Genomic DNA, 22,303 nt, shown 5'->3' on the forward strand with positions numbered 1-22,303 from the left:
GTAAAAAAAAGACAAAAGGACAGCTTACCATTCTCCTAGCAGCAACATGTCTCACACAGAGAAGCTTCTCTTGATCATTGGAAAAGCCCAGAAGCCACAATGTTTTAAAGGCTTGAAGACATTTTCTGACTATGCATTGAGCAAATGAAAAGGCTTGGATGTCATCGAAAATCTAAAAAAGAATGGAAACGTAGATCAAAAGATGAGCAGGGAGAATAGAAAAATTTTGGTGTTTGTGGTTAGCTAATCCCTCATTGCTAAGCAAATGGCCTGCATCTGTTTAGTAATCACTGTTTAGTACCTCCCATCTAATATGACATTATTTCTTCAGCCACTTGATTAAGTTGTGATTCAGTGCTTTAAGAAAAAGTGCTATTAAACAAAATCATGTTGTGTCTCGAAAGCAAAACACAAATATTTTTATGTTTCAGCATGCGATAGAGTTGAAGAAAATGTGATTGCCAACTGCTTAAAACAATATGAAGCTGGACTTGTTGCCTTTAATGATACAACAAATGAAGTTTCTCATGCTCTTCCTCTATTAATTGTGAAGACAGTGATAATTGTGAAGAAGTTTTTAAGGATATATCATTGCCTGAACTTAGAGGGGAAACATGGTTTGGAGACTACACTAAAGTGGATGCAGACATTGCATGCTTTAGAAGAATACCCATGAATGAAGAGGAACTCATTGCAGATGTAATGGAACCTGAAATGAACAAGTTTTCTTGAAGAATGATCATCAAGTATTAGAATTTTTTTTTTTTTAAAGTGCAGCCTAAGTGAGAAGTGTGTGTGCAATTGGCTTCGCTTGAAAAATAAATCGTTCACCTTCATATTTCTCTTTTAAAACATGCTCTGCCGCTGAAACAGCACATTTTGCCAAATTATTTTTGTCTAAATTCAATTCCCCTATCTATGTTTAAGCATATATATCTAGTATGTACATATATACATAGGTACTGTACATACATGATTTACAAATTAATCTTACTACACAGTACAATCAATGAAAAATGTGCAGCCTTCATTTTCATGTTTAATACTGTATTGCATTAAGTGTTCAAACTTTTCTTTGTTCTTTTACTGATTCTCATTCCCCTGGGGTATTGCTATAAAGAGTTTCAATTGGATAAATGAATGGTGTAAATTTCACTTTTTCTTTTCTTTTCTTTTTTTTTTAATATTTTTAGAATCAACTGAGAATGAGGATAAGAATATCTTACACATTAAATGGAGTACCAGTTCAAGAGCAAACAGAAATTAACGACTTTCCATCTTGGGCGTGGAAGTGATATAGAAAAATTAAATAGGTATTTGTTCATTATGACAGCTTTATTCTTATTATGTTAGAAAAGTAAATACTTTATGGTGCAGAGAATATAGCAATATAGCATGCATTAACACATTTACTTTTTGAGGACAGACTACTTCTCAAAATAGAAAAATATATTTATATATATATATATATATATATATATATATATATATATATATATATATATGTGTGTGTGTGTGTGTGTGTTTTGTTTTGTTTTTTATGTAAAAAATATATTGTTCTTTGCACTAACTTAAGTCTAAATATTAATTTAATATATATATATATATATATATAAATATATATTAATAAATATTTATACAAATAAATATTAATTTAGACTTAAAATTCAAAAAAATAATCAACCCGATAGCCGCATTTAGCTTCAAACCTAATAACTAGCATGGCACATAAGTATTGATAAATAATGCCACAATGCCCCAATTTGTACAGCAGTCTTTTATATACGACAGTATCAGAAGCTTTCCTGAAATCCAAGTACATGATGTCAAAATTATTTTTTGCATCCCTTTCCTTTGTTACTGCATCATAGTATCCAGTCAGATTGGTCAGACAAGATCACCTTTTAACAAATCAATGCTGTCACTGAAGTACATGTTGCTCGGCTTTGCTTTAAAAAAAAAAAAAAAAATTTCTGATTAAATTGCACTAAAAATTGCATTGTGACATTTGGGCTGAAGTTTTTAAGTTTGATGTTGGAATTGGACTGGACGTTACTATTGACATTTTCTGATTTCTAAGTTTGGAATTTATAAATCACAAAATGTAGTGTGTGGTAACATTTGCCCATCGCATTTGAGAGATTCAGTTTATTGACATGATATACACTTACAAGCTAAAACATTACAACCACCTACCTGTTGGGATGCCTTTCACTCAATATCATGCAGGGTGCATGATATTGAGTCCACAAAACTGTGGAAAGTATCCTGCACTAGTTGAACAGAAGGACATTCTGGAGCAAGGCACTGGCATAGACTGGTGAATGCTGTGTTCCACTGCGTCCCACAAAGGTTTGAAGAAATTGATGGAATTTGGCAATCAGACAAGTACATGAAATACTTGGATTTGATCCTCAAACCATTCCAGTGGGCCTCATCTTGCTGAAAGAATCAAGTGCAGGAGTGGGAACTTGCAGCCTTTTGGGATACCAGTTGCGGCCTTTTGTCTATTTCTTTGAAATGCGAAATCTGCCTTTTATTTCATGACATAAAACCAAACTCAAAATATTTTTAAGGTAAATTTTATCTATTCTCAATTTTATGTATTGTTATTCTCTTTATATAATTTAGTTTAAGTTTAAGGAAATGCAACATGAAACAATACACAGCTGTTCTAGACTCCCTGATAAATTAAATGAATACAATGAAAGGTTTGCTGATTTTGAGAAACATGATCTTATGGAAATTTAATGTGTCCAAAGCACATGATGACTTATAGATGGAATTAATTGAGCTCTCAGAAGATAATATTCTGAAGTCTCTATTTAACATAAAGATCCTCTTCAAATATGGAAAAATGTTGTTGAATACCCACATGTACATCAACATGCTTGTCGAACGCTATATTGTTTTGGCACAACTTACTGTTGTGGATCAACATTTTCATATGACACAAATTAAAACAAGCTTGAGATCTCAGATGATGGATATTCACTTGGAGGACCAATTAAAACTAAGCTCAACAATGTTGGAACCAAATATCAGACTGCTGTCTGACATTAAGCAGTTGCAAAAAAGTCATTAAATGGTTTGTTGTCTAAGTTCATCCATTTTTAGTTTTATTATCATCATTGCTAAAGAAATAAATGCCTTCACTAATTTTTTTGTTTAAATTCCTCATACAATAACAGGCTATAATTAAAATTGTAAATATGCATACAAAAATATATATTTTTTTGTATATATTAAATTCTCAGCATGTAGTAGTAGTGGCATGTGATGCAAGAAAGCAAGTGTATGAACTTATGCAGCATCAGACAAAAAAAAAAAAAAAAAAATCACACCATTCCCTCAAAATGCCTGCCCAGTTCCTCCTTAAATTAATTCAACCTATCAACTTCTACGACAGATGGAAGTTTGTTCCAGCAATTAACCACCCACTGGCTAAAGGCAAATTTCCACACATCTATTCTACATCTGTCTTTTCTTAATTTGAATTTATGCCCCCTTAGGTTCGTAATCTGAACAAGTGGAAGAATCCCATCAGAATTTAGCGTGCTCAACCCATTCAAGACCTTATACACCTCAATAAGATCACCACACAGGTGCCTAGCCTCCAGCCACTGCAATTTGCAGAACTTAAGCCTCTCTTGGTAAGAGGATCCCTTCATTCCCCTCACCAATCTTGTTGCCCTTCTCTGTACACACTCAAGCAAATCTACATCCTTCCTAAAATGAGGCCTCCAGACCTGTACGCAGTACTCAAGGCATGGCCTGACCATTGTCTTATACAGAGGGACAATCACCTCCTTCTCCCTGCTAACAAAATTCCTATATATATATCATTGACAAAACCCCATGACCTGCCCTGGCAGCCTGTCTGCATTGCTCAGAAAACTTCATATCTGATTGCACAATTACTCCCAGGTCTTTTTCATTTTCTACCACCTTAAGTGTAGTACCACACAGTTGGTACGTTTCTCTGGGGTTACTTCTACCCATATTCAGTACTTTGTATTTGTCAAGGTTAAAACTTCAGATGCCACTTCTTAGCCCATCTGCCCAAATTATCTTTTTTTTTTTTTTTTTTTTGATGTAAACCCCAAACATGAGAGGTATTAGATAGAACCTATAGTACCATGCTTGGGTTGGAGGTTGAGAAGACGAAAGAAGATATTTGTTGACATTGGACTTGAACTTCTGTAGATTGTAATTTTCAGGAAATACGTATGAAGGAAGGTTGTTCCAGAAAACGGCAGCTGAATGAATAAACGAGGAAGATGAAAAGTTGGTTCTGTGAGTTTGAAGTTGGACAGTAAATGGATGTTGGTTGGTGGTGGTGGCGCGTGTTCGGACTGTTTTGAAAGAGAGAGCGGGAATTATAGAAGCCAATTCAGAAGAACAATGCCCATGGAACTATCCATAGAAAAGGTATGCAACAGAAACAGTACGTCTATGAGACAGTGACTGTTAGAGATGAATCATTAATTAACCTAACTGCCCTCTTCTGAATGGAATCAAGCAGCCTGAGAGAGGTTTTGGGGGCACCACCCCAGGTGCCAGATGTGGGAACAATATTCCATGGCAGGGCGGATTTGCGATTTATACAGAGTGAGCAGCTGTTTGGAAGAAAAGTAATGCCAAGAGTGAAAGAGAAAACCAAGTTTTTTCGATGCAGAAAAAGCAATATTTGTAATGTGCTCATGCCAAGAGAGATTAGATGTCACAGTAATCCCCAAAAGAGATATATCATTTTGCCTAGAAATCAGAGTGTCACTAAAGATAAGCATAGGAGCAGAAGAATCCTTTATGCAAGATATAAGACAAGACTGAGTTTTAGAAGGCTTGAAATCAACTAAGTTGTCTTTGCCCCACTGGAGAATTACCTGAAGATCGGCATTTAAGGAATTGGTAGCAGATTTTCGAGAAGTTGAAGCTGATTGAGCAGGACAAGGTTTCTCAAAATGGAAAGTGGAATGCAGTGTGCTATCATCGGCAAAACTATGGATAGGATTTCCAGTCAATGGAAAAAGGTCATTAATATACAAGAGGAAAAGAGTGGGGGAAAGAACTGTACCTTGGGCGACCCCGGCATTAGTGGAGAAGTTCGAAAACAGAGAGCCGTCTACCATCACCGTCAGCAAGAGATCAGAGAGAAAACTGGATAACCAATTACTAAAAAGTGTTGGCAAACCATAAGATAGAAGCTTGTTTAGAAGACCGTTATGCCAAACACGATCGAAAGCCTTTGGGATGTCAAGAGCAACTACTCGTGTTTCACCGAACCTTTCCATTGAATTAGTCCATAAATGGGTAACATAAGCCAGAATATCACAGTGGATCGACACTGACGGAATCCATGCTGGCGATCGTTGATCAAACGGAAGGTTTCTAGGTAGTTTAAGAGTTGATGGTTAATTGATTTCTCCATTACTTTAGAAAGAGTAGAAGTAAATGCAATGGGACAATAATTGGATGGGAGAGATTTGTTACCCTTTTTAGGAACTGGCTGGATATGAGGAAATTTCCAAGCAAAGGAAAAACACCTTTGGAAGAAAGTGAAAAAAGGCGGCAAAGAATAGGAGTAAGTTCAGGAGCATAGGTTTTGAGAACAAGAGAAGAAATACCATCGGGACCTGGAGCTTTCTTAGCATCAAGATTCGTCAAAATCCTTCTGACATCCTTTTGACGGAAGACCACAGGAGGCATTCAATGGAACGGGTTGGGACTGGTGGTAGGTGTTTTACCAGATCATTAATACATGAGTTGGAAGAAAAATGCGATGCTAGCAGGTCAGCTTTATCCTTGTTTGAAGTGACAACAGAACCATCTGGTTTGGACAGAGGTGGGAGCAGAGATGGGCAAAAGTTGCGGCCAATAGCTTTGGCAAGAGACCAGAGGCTACCATTAGGGCAAGAAGCAAGTTTTCTACTCTTAGCCTGTTCACACTCTAGTTTGGACTGATTAATAACTGCTTTACAACTGTTGCGAGCTTTGGTGTAGGCAGAAAATGAAACTGAAGAATTAGAAACAAGCCAATTACGATATTCAACATTCTTCTGTTGGACAGCCTTAGCACATTTATTGGAAAACCAAGGTTTAGATAAAGGACGAGATTTTAAAGTAGAGTGTGGGATAAAAGATTCCATTCCTGCAAGAATAATTTCATTGACACGATCCGAGCAAACGTTGACATCAGAAGTTTTGAAACAGTAATCTGACCAAGGAAAAGAAGAAAAGAAGTCTCGCAGGTCATCCCATTTTGCATTCTTGTAATGCCAAACAACACTTGGTTTGGAATAGCCATGAGATAAAGGTTCCATTGCAGAAGAGACAATAATCAAGTTGTGATCTGAAGTGCCTAAAGGACATCTCACTTCGACAGTGTACTTACAAGGGTTGTTTATGAGAAAAAGATCAAGCGTATTGGCTGTATGATTAGGATTGTCCAGTATTCTTGTAGGTAAATGAACAATCTGTGTAAGGTCATTAGTAATTGCAAAAGCCTCAGCATCTCGACCAGCTGGGTCGGTGTGACTAGAAAACGGAAGCCAACTGGAGTTGTGAATATTAAAATCAAAAAGAAAAATTACCTCACTGTTAGGAAAGTTGGACTGGAGAAAGTCAAGCTGCAAACAGAGGAAGTCAAAGAGCTCAAAGTGATTAGTGGAGTTGGGAGAACGGTGGAGACAACAGATGAATTTGACACAATGAGGTAGAGAGATTTTAAGCCAGAGAAGATCAAAGAGAGGAGATTCCAAATTGCCCGGTCTCTGACAGTGAATATCTAATCGGACATATGCACAAGTACCACCTTTGAGGCAAAAGGAATCATACAGCAAATAATTTCGGCATCTGAGATGAGCAGTAGTTGAATCAACCGATAACTGAGATTCTGTCATAAAAAGTACATGGGGTTTGGCAGACTGCAAGTGGAAATGGACATCGTTGAGATTAGAATTGAGACCACGCATATTTGTGAAATGAATTAGGAAGTGCTTGGGAGGTTTAGATCTTTTCGCAGATAAGCTTGCTCTATTAGTTTGACAATTCATTGTGTATTCAATAGTAAGAAAAATTGGGTGGGACATGCTGTATGAATTAATGAAATTTTTGGATATGGCATACACATGGTAAGAATATATCCAGATCCTTGACATAACGTGGCCTCGACAATGCTCCCCGCATACACACTACTTGGACTCTCTCCAGTCACTATCTGGCAGAGTAGAGGTAGCAAGATTATACACTAGCTAATCCGGAAGCCTTCTAGAGAGTTACCAATAGGTTCGGTCCGGTGTACTATCTAGCGGCCGGCCTGCGAACACCATTTTAGAGCTGTGCCCTCGAAATATAAGAAATATTGGATCTCGCCACGATGTTCATAATAACCTCAAAAGTCATCAATCATACTGCATGATGGAAGAGATAGGGAAGAGTTGACCGGAACTTAACTCTAGAGACTAAACCACTTCAAGCCTCCAATAAGCAAAGTGGTGGTATTGCACCGATTGATGAGAGTCATCTACCACCTAGTACTGCCTGGTAACATAGAGGGGCGGCATTCCTCCATGTGCTGTGGGCACCACACCTCGACCCCTGCTTACGGTAGTTCACACCTGGGTGGTCACCCATCATGTACTTCTTCATGGAGGTTATACCCAGGATTACTAACAGTCCCACCATCGTGAAGGTGCAAGCAGAGGATTTGGCAGTCACAGACCGTCTGGACTTTGCCGAAATTGGGTCCACTTGATTTGAGTGTCACCCAAATATCAAGTCCATCAGCGTTTTAGACTCCCAGGTAGCAAGTACAGCTTGTCTGGCATATCTGAGATAATGTCTGTGACAACCTCAAGGACCAGGTCCTGTTGCAATAGCACACTGCCGTTACTGTCATTAACAATCCTGCCATCCTTTGTATCATCTGCAAACTTCGACACTAAGCCTGATATAACTTCATCAATATCATTGATAAATATACAAAACAACAGTGGACCCAAAATCGAACCCTGTGGTGACTCCACTAATAACATTAGTTCACGAAGAGCAGCACCGATTAATTACCACCCTCTGTCTTCTCCCACTCAACCATCCTTATATCTATTGTAGCAACTCACCCTTAATACCATTCTGCTCCAATTTGTACAATAGTCTTCCATGTGCAACAGTGTCAAAAGCTTTCCTGAAATCCAAATATATGATATCAAAATTATTTTTTGCATCCAGTTCCTTTGTAACCACATCATAATATCCTATCAAATTTGTCAGACAAGACTTTCCTTAAAAACCTATGCTGTGTATGAATTATTGTGCAGTCTTGTTTAGATGATCCTGCAATGCATCTTTAACCAATGACTCCATTATTTTACGCGGAACAGAAGTTAAACTAACTGTTTTGTAATTACACGTGTCACCCTTCAATCCCCCTTTGTGAATTGGGGATATGTTTGCACATCTCCAGTCCATGGAGAACTCCCCTGGGTCCTAGGATGCTCTCATAATTATGGCTAAGAGTTTGCTTAGTTCCTTTGCCGCCTCCTTTAATATAACTGGATAGATCCCATCCACCCCCACGTGCCTTTCTTATGTTTAACTTCAACAATTTCTCCTCCACTTTGCTCTCAATTATTACAAAATCATTAAGCACCCTGCTACAATTTGATAAGCTTCTGCCATTTTCAAACCTTAACTTCTCATGTGTGAATGTAGATGCAAAATTACTCATTGTTTGTTTGCTATCTGAGCAGGATCATCAACAATCGAATCATCGATGTCCAGTGCACCAATCAGATTCATCCCCTTCCTTTTAGAGTTTATATAAGTAAAGAAATCCTTGTGTTTTTCTTAGCATCTTTTGCCAAAGATTTCTTGTAATCTGCCTAACCTCCTTTCTGACCTGATTACAGATTAGCTTATATCTGCTATAGGCTTCTGAGTCGTTTGATAATTTATATGCATCCCATGCATTTTTCTTCTCTGTCACGAGTCTCATTAGTTCATTTGATAACTATTTAGGCCTAAACCTTGAACAATATTTCTTAATAGGTATGAAATGTTTAGTAGCATCCCGATTAATTCCTTGAATGCTTCCCACTTAGAATTTACTGTTGGTAGCATCGTTAGTTGATCCCACTGTACAGTTCAACTTTAAACTAAGTATCTTAACTAGAATATAAAGCTACACAAGAAAATAAGTTAATATGCCAATTTAAGCTAATAAAACAGAAAAAAACTTCTCTATTCCAGGAGCTGTAAAAAGTTCACCTGCACAAGGATACTCTCATTCTCCTGTGTTATAGGCCTAATGACTCTGATGAATATAATAAGAAACTGTACAGGGAAATAGAGTGGGCCAGTAAATCAGAGAGTCTTATAATGGGGGATTTTAATATCCCAGATATTGACTGGAATTTGTGGGTTGGTCACATGCACACGCGCAAGCAAGCATGCACACACGCGCGCGCACACACACACACACACACACACACACATTAGCAAGGCTTTTGTGGATTTATTGGATGATTGTTTTCTACATCACCATGTTCGGGAAGCAACTAGAGGGACTAATACTCTTGATCTGATTATCAGTAGTGATTCTTCATGCATTAAGAATCTGCAGATAAAGGAACCACTAGGTGGCAGTGACCACAGTGTGCTGAAGTGGGATTTATTCAAAGAGGTAACGAACATTAGGCAGGGGTAAACGGAAGGGTTTTTGCTCTCTTAAAGGCGACTATGATGTTCTGAGACAGTATTTAAATTCTATACAGTGGGCCCAACTGATGATGTTATCAACAGCAAATTCAAAATGGGAAGCATTCAAAGAACTTATCTTGGAAGCTACTAGGCTTTACATACTAACTAAGAAATATTGTTCAAAGTTTAGGCCTAAATGGATGTCAGATGAACTAATGAGACATAGGGAAGAGTAGAAAAATTCATGGGATACATATAAATTAATGGGTGAAATGGAAGCCTATAATAGATATAAGCTGGTCTGTAACCAAGTCAAAAGGAGATTAGGCAGGCAAAGGCAGATTATGAGAAATCTTTGGCAAAGGATGCAAAGAAAAACAATAAAGAGTTCTTTACCTATGTAAACTCTAGAAGGAAAGGGATGAATCAGATTGGTCCACTGGATATTGATGGTTCAACTGTTGATGATCCGGCTCAGGTGGCTAACAAACTAAATGAGTATTTTGCATCTACATTCACACATGAGGAGTTACTCAGGAAAGGGATTGTCAGAGATGAAGTAAACTCTCGCAATGAGCTAGATGATTTTGTAATAACCGAGAGGAAATTGGAGGATAAATTGTTGAGGATAAACATAAAAAAGGCACCTGGGGTGAATAGGATCTATCCAGTTATATTAAAGGACACAGCAAAGGAAGTAAGCAAACCCCTTAGCCATAATTATGAGAGCTTCTTTGGACTCATGGGAGGTACCCATGGACTGAAAATGTGCAAATGTGACCCCAATCCACAAAGAAGGATCAAAAGGAGACAGGTAATTACAGACCTGTTATTTTAACTTCTGTTCCAGGAAAATTAATGGAGGCACTGGTTAAAGAAGCATTGCAGGATCATCTAGACAAGACTTCAGTTATAGCTTGGACACAGCATGGTTTTGTTAAGGGAAAGTCTTGTCTAACCAATTTGATTGGATACTATGATGCAGTCACAAAAGAACTGGATGCAGGGAATAACTTTGATATTATATATTTGGATCTTAGAAAGGTTTTTGATACTGTTGCATATGGAACACTGCAGCACAAATTGGATAAAGGGATGGTTGAGTGGGTGAAGACAGAGAAGTGTCCATTGGTAATCAATGGACACTTCTCATCATGGACGAATGTTATTAGTGGAGTCCCTCAGGGTTCAGTGTTCGGTCCATTGTTGTTTTCTGTATTTATAAATGATATTGATGATGGTATATCAAGCTTAATGTCCAGGTTTGCAGACGATATAAAGGTTGACAGAGTTGTGAAGGACACTACTGACGCTATGCTGCTGCAACAGGATCTGGAAAGGTTGAGCAGATGGGCTGAGAGGTGGCAAATGAAGTTTAACATTGACAAATGTAAAGTAGTACATATGGGAAATAGTATCCCCAGAGCAACGTATCAACTCTGTGGTACTACACTGACAGTGGTAGAGAATGAAAAGGACCGGGGGGTAATTGTTCAGGCAGATATGAAGGTCTCTGAGCGGTGCAGATGGGCTGCAAGAGTAGCTCATGGTGTCTTGTCAATGATATACAGGAATTTTTCTAGCAGGGATAAGGAGGTGATTATTCCCTTGTATAAGGCAATGGTCAGGCCACACCTTGAGTACTGTATACAGGTCTGGAGGCCTCATTTTATGAAGGATATAGAGCTGTCGGAAGAGTACAGAGAAGGGCAACAAGATTAGTGAATGGAACAAAGGGTTGCTCTTACGAAGAAAGGCTTAAGTTTTGCAAATTACAGTGCCTGCGAGGTGATCTGATTGAAGTGTATAAAGCCTTGAATGGTTTGAGAATAGTCAATGCTGATGGAATTCTTCCTCTTGCTCAGAATAATCATCTGAGAGGGCATAAATTCAAATTGAGGAAAGACAGATGTGCAGAAGTTTGCCTTTAGCCAGTGGGTAACTGATTGGTGCAACAGACTTCCATCCTTTGTCATGGAAGTTGATAGCCTAAATAAATTTAAGGCTGAGTTGGACAGGTATTTGGAACGAACGGTGGGGTGGAATGGGAGTGTTTTTTTTTTTTTTTTTGGCTGATGCTGCATAAGCTTGCTTTCTTGCATCATTTGCCTCTACCAATGCTAATGCTTATCTAGATGATTCTGTAATGTCTCTTTAACCAGTGACTCCATTATTTTCCCTGGAACAGAAGTCAAACTAACAGATCTGTAATTACTCATGTCACCCTTTGATCCCCTTTGTGAATTGAAGATACGTTTTCAATTTACCACCACTTTGCTTATTGGAGGCTTGAAGTGGTGGAACCCATGTTTAATTTCTAGAAAGTTCCAGTCAACCCTTCCCGATCTCTTCCATCATGCAGTATGACTGATGACTTTTGAGGTTATGGTGGACATCATGGTGAGATCCAATCTTACTTACATTTCGAGGGTACAGCAATAAAACGGTGTTTGCAGGATGGCCACTAATTAGTACACCAGACCGAACCTATTGGTAACTCTTTAGGAGGCTTACAGATCTGCTAGTGTATAATCTTGCTACTATAATCTTAACTCTGCCAAACAGTGACTGGAGGGAGTCTGAGTAGTGTGTATGCAAGGGGGCAATGTCAAGGCCACATTATGTCAAGGGTCTGGGTATATTCTTACCATGTGTACGCCCTATCAAAAAATTTTATTACTTCATAGATCATGTTCCCCCCACTTTTTCTTACTATTGAATACACCATGAATTGTCAAACTAACAGAGTAAGCTTATCTAAACCTCCCAAACACTTTCTAGTTCGTTTCACAAATATATGTGGTCTCAATTCTAATATCAGCGATGTCCATTTCCACTTGCATTCTGCCAAACCCCATGTACTTTTTCTGACAGAATCTCAGTTATCGGTTGATCCCACTACTGCTCATCTCAGTTGCCCAAATGATTTGCCATATGATTCCTTTTGCCTCAAAGGTGGTACTTGTGCATATGTCCATTCCGATATTCCCTGTCAGAAACAATTTGGAATCTCCTCTTTTCGATCTTCTCTGGCTTAAAATCTCTTTACCCCATTGTGTCAAATTCATCTGCTGTCTCTATGATTCTCCCAACTACACTAATCACTTGGAGCTCTTTGACTTCCTCTCTTTGCAACTTGACTTTCTCCAGTCTAACTTTTCTAACAGTGAGGCAATTTTCCTTGGTGATTTTATTGTTCACAACTCCAGCTGGCTTCCGTTGTCTAGTCATACCGACCCAGGTGGTCGAGATGCTCAGGCTTTTGCAATTACTAATGACCTTACACAGATTGTTCATTTACCTACAAGAATACCGGACAATCCTAACCATACAGCCAACAGCTTGATATTTTTCTCACAAACAACCCTTCTAAGTACACAGTCGAAGTGTACTTTGAAGGGTACGCTCTTGACATCTCAAAGGCTTTCGATCATATTTGCCATAAAGGTCTTCTAAACAAGTTTCCATCTTCTGGTTTTCCAACTGTTTTTTGTAATTTGGTTATCCAGTTTTCTCTCTGATCGCTCACTGAGGGTGATAATAGATGACTCTCTGTCTTCTAACTTCTCCACTAATGCTGGTGTCCCCCAAGGTTCTGTTCTTTCCCACACTCTTTTCCTCTTGTATATTAATGTTCATTCATTCTTCCATTGACTGGAAATCCTATCCATAGTTTTGCCGATGAAAGCACATTGCATTCCACTTTCCATTTTAAGAAACCTTGCCCTGCTCAATCAGCTTCAACTTCTCGAACATCGCATATTCCTTAAATGCCGATCTCCAGGCAATTCTCCTGTGGAACAAAGACAACTTAGTTGATTTCAGTCCTTCTAAAACTCAGTTTTGTCTTATATCTCAAAAAAAGAATTCTTCTGCTCCTATGCTTATCTTTGATGACACTCTGATTTCTAGGCAAAATGATATATCTCTTTTGGGGATTACCCTGACTTCTTATCTCTCTTGGCAGAAGCACATTACAAATATTGCTTCCTCTGCATCTAAAAACTTGGTTTTCTCTTTTGCTCTCAGCATTACTTTTTTGTTCACTCTGTATAAATCTCAAATCCGCCCTACCATGGAATATTGTTCCCATATCTGGGTCGGTGCCACCAAAACCTCTCTCAGGCTGTCCAACTTCAAACTCACAGAACCAACTTTTCATCTTCCTTGTTTACTCATTCAACAACCGTTTTCTGGAACAACTTTCCTTCATATATCTTTCCTGAAAATTACAGTCTTTCAAGTCTAATGTTAACAAACATCTTCTCTCATCCTCTCAACCTCCAACCCAAGCACACTACTCAGTACTATAGGTTCTAATACCTCTCGTGTTTGGAGTTTTTATAAAAAAAAAAAAAAAAAAAAGACTGCAGTTATAGTTAAGACACAGCATGAGTTTGTTAAGGGGAGGTTTTGTCTGACCAATTTGATTGGTCACAAAGGAACTGGATGCAAAAAATAATTTTGATATCATATACTTGAATTTTTAGGGAAGCTTTTGATACTGTTGCACATGTAAAACTACTGTACAAATTGGAGCAGATGGCATTAAGGCAAGTTGCTGCTATGGATAAAGGGATGGTTGAATGGGAGAAGACAGAGAGTGGTATTCAATGGACACTGTTCTTCGTAGATTAATGTTATTAGTGGAGTCCCCGAGGGTTCGGTGTGGGACCAGTTGTTCTTTTTTGTATTTATTAATGATATTGATGAAGTTGTATCAGGCATAATGTCCAAGTTTGCAGACGATACGAAGGTTGGCTGGGTTGTTAATGAGACTGATGATAGTACGCTACTGCAACAGGATCTAGAAAAATTGAGCAGATGGGCTGAGAAATTGCAACTGAAATTTAACATTGACGAATATGAAGTGCTGCATATGGGTAGCAATAACCCCAAAGTAACATATCAACTGTGTGATACTAAACTCAGGGTATTGTAGAATGAAAAAGATCTGCGGGTAATTTTGCATTCAGATATGACGTTTTTTGAGCAGAGCAGAGAGCCTGCAAGAGTAACTCATGGAGTCTTGTCAATGATATACTGGAATTTTTCTAGCATGGATAAGGAGGTAATTATCCCCTTGTTAGCCAAGTGGTCAGGAGCACGAGTGCAGCTGCACAGGCTCTTTGAGTGGAACGGGGTTCAAGCCTGTGACTGCTAAATACAATCAGCATTTGTATTGATTGATTTATTGTGAACTCCACCGACCTTTTGGAAATATTGGAGTTATAAACAATAACTTTTTTTTGTATTAGCATTAGCATTAGTAGAGGCATTTGATGCAAGAAAGCAAGCTTATGCAGCATCAGCCAAAATAAATAAATAAATAAATAAAGAAATAAATAAAAAATAACCACTTCCACTTCATCCCTCTGTTCGTTCGAAATACCTGTCCAGCTGAGCCTTAAACTTATTTAGGCTATCAACTTCCACGACAAGGAATGGAAGTCTGTTCCACCAACAACCGCTGGCTAAAGGCAAATTTCCTCACGTCTATCCTACATCCGTCTTTCCTCAATTTGAATTTATGCCCTCTCAGGTGATTATTCTGAGCAAGAGGAAGAATCCCATCAGCATTGAGCATGCTCAAACCATTCAAGGCTTTATACACCTCTGTCAGATCACCTCGCTGGTGCCTAGTCTCCAGACACTGTAATTTGCAAAACTTAAGCCTTTCTTCGTAAGAGCACCCCTTTGTTCCATTCACTAATCTTGTTGCCCTTCTCTATACTCATTGCAGCATCTCTACATCCTTCTTGAAATGAGGCCTCCAGACCTGTATACAGTACTCTAGGTGTGGCCTGACCATTGCCTTATACAAGGGAATAATCACCTCCTTATCCCTGCTAGAAAAATTCCTATATATCATCGACAATACACCATGAGCTACTCTTGCAGCCCGTCTGCGCTGCTCAGAAAACTTCTTATCTGACTGCACAATATTAGGCAATGGTCAGGCTACACTTTGATTACTGTATACAGGTCTGGAGGCCTAATCGCATTTAAGAAGGATGTAGAGCTGCTGTAATGAGTACAAAGAAGGGAAACAAGATTGGTGAATGAAACAAAGGATTGCTTTTACAAAGAAAGAATTAAGCTCTGCATATTGCAGTCTGGAGACTAGATCACCTCAATCAGATCACCTCGCAGGTGTATAAGGCCTTGAATGATTTGAGCAAGCTCAATGCTGATAGGATTCTTTGTCTTGCTGAGATTAATCACCAGAGGGGGCTTTAAATTCAAATTGAGGAAAGACAGCCGTAAAATAGATGTACCGAACTTTGCCTCTAGCCAACATGTGATTGATTGCTGGAACAAACTTCCATCTGTCATTGTGGAAGTTGACAGCTTAAATAAATTCAATACAGAACTAGACAAACATTTGGAGTGAATGGCTGAGTGAAATAGGAAGGTTTTTTTTTTTTTTTTTTTGGCTGATGCTGTATAAGCCTGCTTTCTTGCATCATATGCCTTTGCTAATACTAAAAGACTGTACCCATTGGAAAGAAACAGTGAAAAAAATTATGAAGGACTACCAGCCCAAAGAAATTTCATCTACGTTGATGAAACAGGTCTATTTTTTTTTAAACATTTGCAGAACAAGCCGCTACCTTTTAAAGGTGATAAATGTCTAGATAGTAAAAATAGTAGGGAGGGAATTAGTCTTGGTTGGTGCATATATGGCTGGTAATGAAAAACTGAAGCTTCTGGTAATAGACAAAAGTAAACAACCCTGATGTTTCAAAAGAGTAAAGTCATTAGAATTGGACTACAACTGAAAAGCTCGAACAGTGAACAAAATTTTTGAACAGTTTATTTTAAATTTCGATAGAAAGATGACAAAATAAAACAGAAAAATCACATTGATTGTCAACAACTTTTCATTTTTCTTTTTTTCATTTTTTTTATTTACATATATACAAATATACATATATATAAACCATCTCATACAAATCTATAAACAACAGTAAAACACTCAAAGACTCTATAGAAAAACATGAACTGTTCAGTGTAGTGGCAGCACCTGGAACAGAGTTCCACTCTGCCAGTAGTCATCGTATTGTTTACGTAATGCTGTAGTTGACCAAATGTCAATGATATGTGGTTTGTATGTGCTACCTTATCCGGGTAGCAGCAATGGGGTACCCATCCCGAACATGAGGAGGTAGGCCTATATTAACTTAATTGCCCAAAAAGGGGCAGATCCGGAACCCACCGAAGGCAGTGCTAAATCAGTGATTGTCGACAACTGCCCTGCCCCACCTTCACTTGGTATTTTCGAAACTTACAAGTGTGAAGTTTGTTTTCTTCCCTCCGAATACCTCATCTAAACTGCAGCCAGTGGACCAAAGCATTATCAAGAATTGGAAAATGCACTACCAAAGGTGTATACTGAAAAAAATAGTAGGGAGGGAATTAAAAAAAAAAAAATAATAAGCTATCCGAGAATATAAACCAACCAACCTATAGATTCTGTTGAAGATTCGCGGATGTGCATATCAAAGTTGGTGAAACTGTGGAGTCAAAATGTGATGGAAACAATGATTTAGAAATGTTTCACAAAAGCAGGTTTTTAACAGTGATAAGAGGGATGAATTAACAGTCAGTAACAAGAGGGATGAACTGCTGCAAGACACTGAGCAATCTTGGGAAGAACTCCAAGTGAGAGGTTTGATCAGTGGAGAAATTGTTCTTGACGAATTTTTAGGAGTTGATAATGATATCATAGGAGCTGAATATTGGAGTGACTATCAATGATGAGTTGGATGAAAATGAGGGCAATGAAAGCAAAATTAAACCTTCCAAACATGAAATGTTGGTAGCATTTGAAACTGCTTCAAGGCCTTCAATGTGAAGAAAATGATAACGAAATAATTCTTAAAAGTGTACTAATATATTTTGCACATCGTGTAAGTAGTCATTTCTTAATATGTGTATTAATACATTAATTGTTTTAAAATGTTAGAAAATTTATTCATTTCCACTTATTTTTGATTTATTTTCCATCTTTTACTATATTTCTGAATGTTGAATTACAATATTTTTCAAATTTGAAAAGGTCATATTTCTTTATAACAAAATTTCTGTTTTAACGAATTTTTTCAAGCGAACGATTGATTTTGTTATATAGAGGTCCAACTGTATTTATACTGATGTCTCCAAAACAGATGAAGCTGTAGGTGCTGCAGAAATTTCTTGTACCTTCTCAATAGCTGTGTCTCTTCCTACCGAATGCAGTATCTATACCGCAGAATTGTACGCAATAAAACTAGCCCTAGATAATATAAGCAACCAGCATTTCAAGCAAGCTCTGGTATATACAGACTCCTTAAGTGCAGTCATTGTCATTCAGTCTGTTACTTCTCTCCACCATCCCACTCTAAAACAGATCCGATCTAGATTATATCAGTATATATAACATCCAACCATATGGTCACCTTCTGCTGGATCCCTGGTCATGTCAGCATCCCCGATAATAAATGTGCAGATTGTGCTGCTAACCATCCTGATGGTAAATCATTCTGTCATGAGAAAAGGCCATACACAGATTATAAATCCAATGTTAAAACAGCATGTAGGAATCAATGGTGTCAACTGTGGCAAATCAAATCAATAATAAGCTATTCGAGATTAAAAAAGAACCTGTTATGGACTTCTAGTTTCAGGACAAGCAGGCAAGAAGTTATTTTGGCAAGACTTCTTGCATATGACAGAGAAACCCCCCCCCCTCCACGGTGTTCCTTCTATCAATCCCAACCAACAATCAAACATATCCTCATAGAGTGCCCTCAATACTCAAGTATCCAGATTTGATTTGATTTGTATTTTATTGGCGCATTAGCAACTAAGGCTATAATGCGCCAATAAGTATCCAGAAATCCAGTTTTTGCTCCTCTATCCAACTTGCCAGAACTTTTAACTTTATTACACATTCTTGGCAGTAATGCAAATTTTGAATCACTTTCAATACTGGAAATGCATTAATGTATATAATGTCTCTAATATTAAAAAAAAAAAAAAAAGTGCAGCCATTATCAACCCACTGCAGGATGGAAGCCTCCTCAACAATTCATGTTGAGGGAAATGGACCATAATCTGCCACGCTGGTCCAGTGCGGGTTGGCAGATCGACCGTATTCAGCAGTCAGGGGCTTGAACCCCGGTCTACTCAAAGAGCGTGTGCTACTGCACTCCCGCTCCTGCCCACTCGGCTACGGAGGCCGTTAATGTCTCTAATAACCATAATATAAAAGATTCAGTCATAAATAAATCACCAACAGGCACAATATGGCCCAGGAAGCCACATTGTATCTGTTCATATGTATAGTTATTTATACATATGTATAATTCATATGTACATTTATATATGAATATGAGTAGAAATCTGTCCTATGTTCAGTTTTTGTTTCTTACAATACAATTTATATTGGTACTTATCAAAAAGTTTAGTTTTACTATTGTATCCATTGGTTTTTCCTAAGTTGATAAATGCAGAGATAACTGGAATATTTAGATAACCTGAACACTCTAATCCCTATGAATACCAAATAACAAAGCTTTTATTGTAAATAAATGGTTGTGTGCATTATCAACAGATGGCATTTTTCTTCCAGAAAAAATTAGCTCAGAAATAATACAGCAATAAAATAAATATGATCAACCAAAATTATCTGGAGGGGGGAGTTAATGTTAGGAGAAATGGACACTCGTGTGCCCTTTTCTCCGTGTACCTTTGTAGAAAATATGATGGTTGATGAGTAAATCGCCTTTTACTAATCATACAGTCTACATATTGCATAACTAAAAGTGTAAACTGAGTTTAGATGTATACTCTAAACATATCCAGTGAACGTGCACCACAAAAAATAAGTTATTTTCTCTCATTACTTCTTGTAATATGCATTTTGGCGCTCTACTATTATTAGCCTTAAAAATTGTTTTCATATTTAGTAAACTATTATTATACTGTATCAAAATGATAATGCTGTTTCTTTTTTTTTTCTTTTTTTTTTTTCTGTCTCTGTCTTTCTCCCCCCCCCCCCCAGTGAAACAAATGTGTAGCAAAGGCCAATAGACATTTTGTGAAAATGTATAAGCAGAACACTGATGACTTTCCACTGAAAAAAAAATGTATAAAATAATAATTAGTAACTCACAAGAGAAAGTGCAACTGTAAAGAAAATCAAGTTTGTTAACAAGAATAAGAATCTCATAATAAGAATCCCAAAATAAGAATCTCAGAGGTCGGAATTATAGAGTGATCACAATTTTGATATTATGCTGAGTCACATTCCACCAGATTTTTGTTTTATGCACAACTTATTTCATCATAAAGTACCAAGATGGATGAAAACATTCTAATACATAAGGAAAGATTATGATCTTTTTTTTAATTAACCATCAAAATACATTTACATATTCTGCATCAAGATTCACACTTTGGCATCAGTAAGAGAAAAAAAGGGTGGGGTTATTTTTTTTATTTAAAAAATTCTGTATTTATAAACTAAATGATCTTTTCAAATTGTTTTTTAATAAATAATATTAATCATTTGTCAATAATGTTTTTGTTAGCTTTTGGTTATATCTGTTGCTTTCTTGTGGAAGAAGATAAATTACTTAAGTAAAATTATTCTGGCTTTTTAATTTACTGTTACTGGTTAAGTAAACTTTTAATTAGATTTTTAAAAAAAAAGCTCTACAAAAGTTTAATGTCATCTTAAAAACCAATTGTTGAAATAATCACTTTGAGACTCTTTTAGCTTTTTTCTGCTTTACTAATTAAAAATGACTGAAATTATGTGATAGAAGTGGAAATAATCACTGGTACATGTTCTGTCCATTAAGGATGCAGTAATTTATTTTTTGACTATAAAGGTTTAGTGGGGGGAAGTTGTAATATTCTCTAGAGTGCTCAATAGTCTATCAAATTAAAGTGCACAATAATCCCTCAAAGGTTGTGGATAGTATGGCTTTTTAGTGGGTGGTTACTATTTGCTTTACCAGAAGTTTCTGGTTTTCAGGTGAGAATTATCCAGAACTGTTTAAAATATGTGCACAGTTTGATAGAGTATTAGACACAAAACCGAGAAAATAAAAACTTGTTTTTTGTAATGTAAATATGGAAACTTGTTTATTTTATGCATAAGGAAGGGACTACATTTTCTTCTCATGTATTGTACAATTCTGAAGAAGTAAATAATAAGATTCCTGCAGTCTAGGAAACAATATGAATGTCTATGATATGGTGTTTGTTTTCAAAGATACAACTTTTTCCTTTCACATGACAAATATATATCTATGGGTAAAACTTTAAAACATTATTTTCCTGTTTCTCACTCTCTCTCAGATGTTAACATGTATAAAGTTTTATATTCTCATTTATGTTCACTATTTTCAGAGATATTAATGCAGTGACTTTTATTTTATTTACTATGAAAATTATTTTTTGTAGTCGAACTTGTATGACATATAATGTAAACATGGGTTCATGCTAAAGATTATGTGGATGTGTGTACTGTTAATTTTAGTTTTCTGTTGTATTGATATATTCTATGAATATATTTATGCATGAACAATAATAAATTTTTTCCTCATTATATGAGGGAAAAAATTAGGGAGCAGAAGGCAAATTTTTTGATATATTGCCATCATGCAGTCATATAGATAATGGCTTTATTTTACCCCTGTGTTTATGTTACTCAGATTGCAAAGTAATATAATTTTATTTTTTTCACTCCAGCCAGCATTAGTGTTGCTTCACTTTTTTTTACTTGTATTTTTTTTCATGGCTTGAGTTTATTCATTTCAAAAATAATACAGTTGTTTAGTCAATTTTTTAAAGTAAAATGTATATAAAAATTAAGTAGTATTAGTTGGGATTTTGAATTAATTACACTGAACAGAATCAATTTCCTCCCTGAAATAATTTCAACAGATTCTCGTATAAAATATGTTGAGAAACTCGGATATGTGCTTAAAAAGTTCTCATTGCCCTCAGTTTGCAAATGTCATAGGTTAATAACCGAAAACCAAGACCTGTAGTTGGTTTAATCATCTTCTCCATCTATTTTATCTATTTTTTTTTTTTTTTTTTTCTAGAACATTCTGGAGCTTTCTACAACATTCAAGAATGTTCTAGAACTTTAGATGGAGTTCTCTAGGAATATGGAGTTCTCTAAGTCCAAGGAAGTGAAGCCAGTCGACATCGATGGACAGGGCTGTGTTGAGTCAGTTTGGTGTGACATAAGCATAGGGAAATCAAAATTGAGAGTAGGAGTGTGCTATAGGCCTAATGACTCTGATGAGTATGATAAGATATTGTACAGGGAAATAGAGTGGGCCAGTAAATCAGAGAGTCTTATAATGGTGGATTTTAATTTCCCAGATACTGACTGGAATTTGTGGGTTGGTCACTCTCACATTAGCAAGGCTTTTGTGGATTTATTGGATGATTGTTTTCTACATCAGCATGTTCGTGAGGCAACAAGAGGGAGCAATACTCTTGACCTGATTATCAGTAGTGATTCTTCATGCATTAAGAATCTGCAGATAAATGAACCACTAGGTGGCAATGATCACAGTGTGTTGAAGTGGGATTT

General features: G+C 36.9%; 1 protein-coding gene across 1 annotated transcript in view; it reads left to right on the plus strand.

Moving 5' to 3' along the window:
* Window positions 1-19,992, plus strand: part of LOC150079103 (AP-1 complex subunit gamma-1-like) — a 650,293-nt gene extending 630,301 nt beyond the window's left edge. Inside the window, 2 exon segments of the mRNA XM_090383609.1 lie at window positions 1,194-1,313; window positions 19,748-19,992. Coding sequence (XP_090239735.1) covers window positions 1,194-1,295 — 102 coding nt within the window. The 3' untranslated portion in view covers window positions 1,296-1,313; window positions 19,748-19,992.
* The last annotated feature ends 2,311 nt before the right edge of the window (window positions 19,993-22,303 follow it).

The sequence above is a fragment of the Mastigoproctus giganteus genome, chromosome 10, assembly GCF_048544385.1.
Source record: "Mastigoproctus giganteus isolate SK-2022 chromosome 10, ASM4854438v1, whole genome shotgun sequence".
NCBI lineage: Eukaryota > Metazoa > Arthropoda > Arachnida > Uropygi > Thelyphonidae > Mastigoproctus > Mastigoproctus giganteus.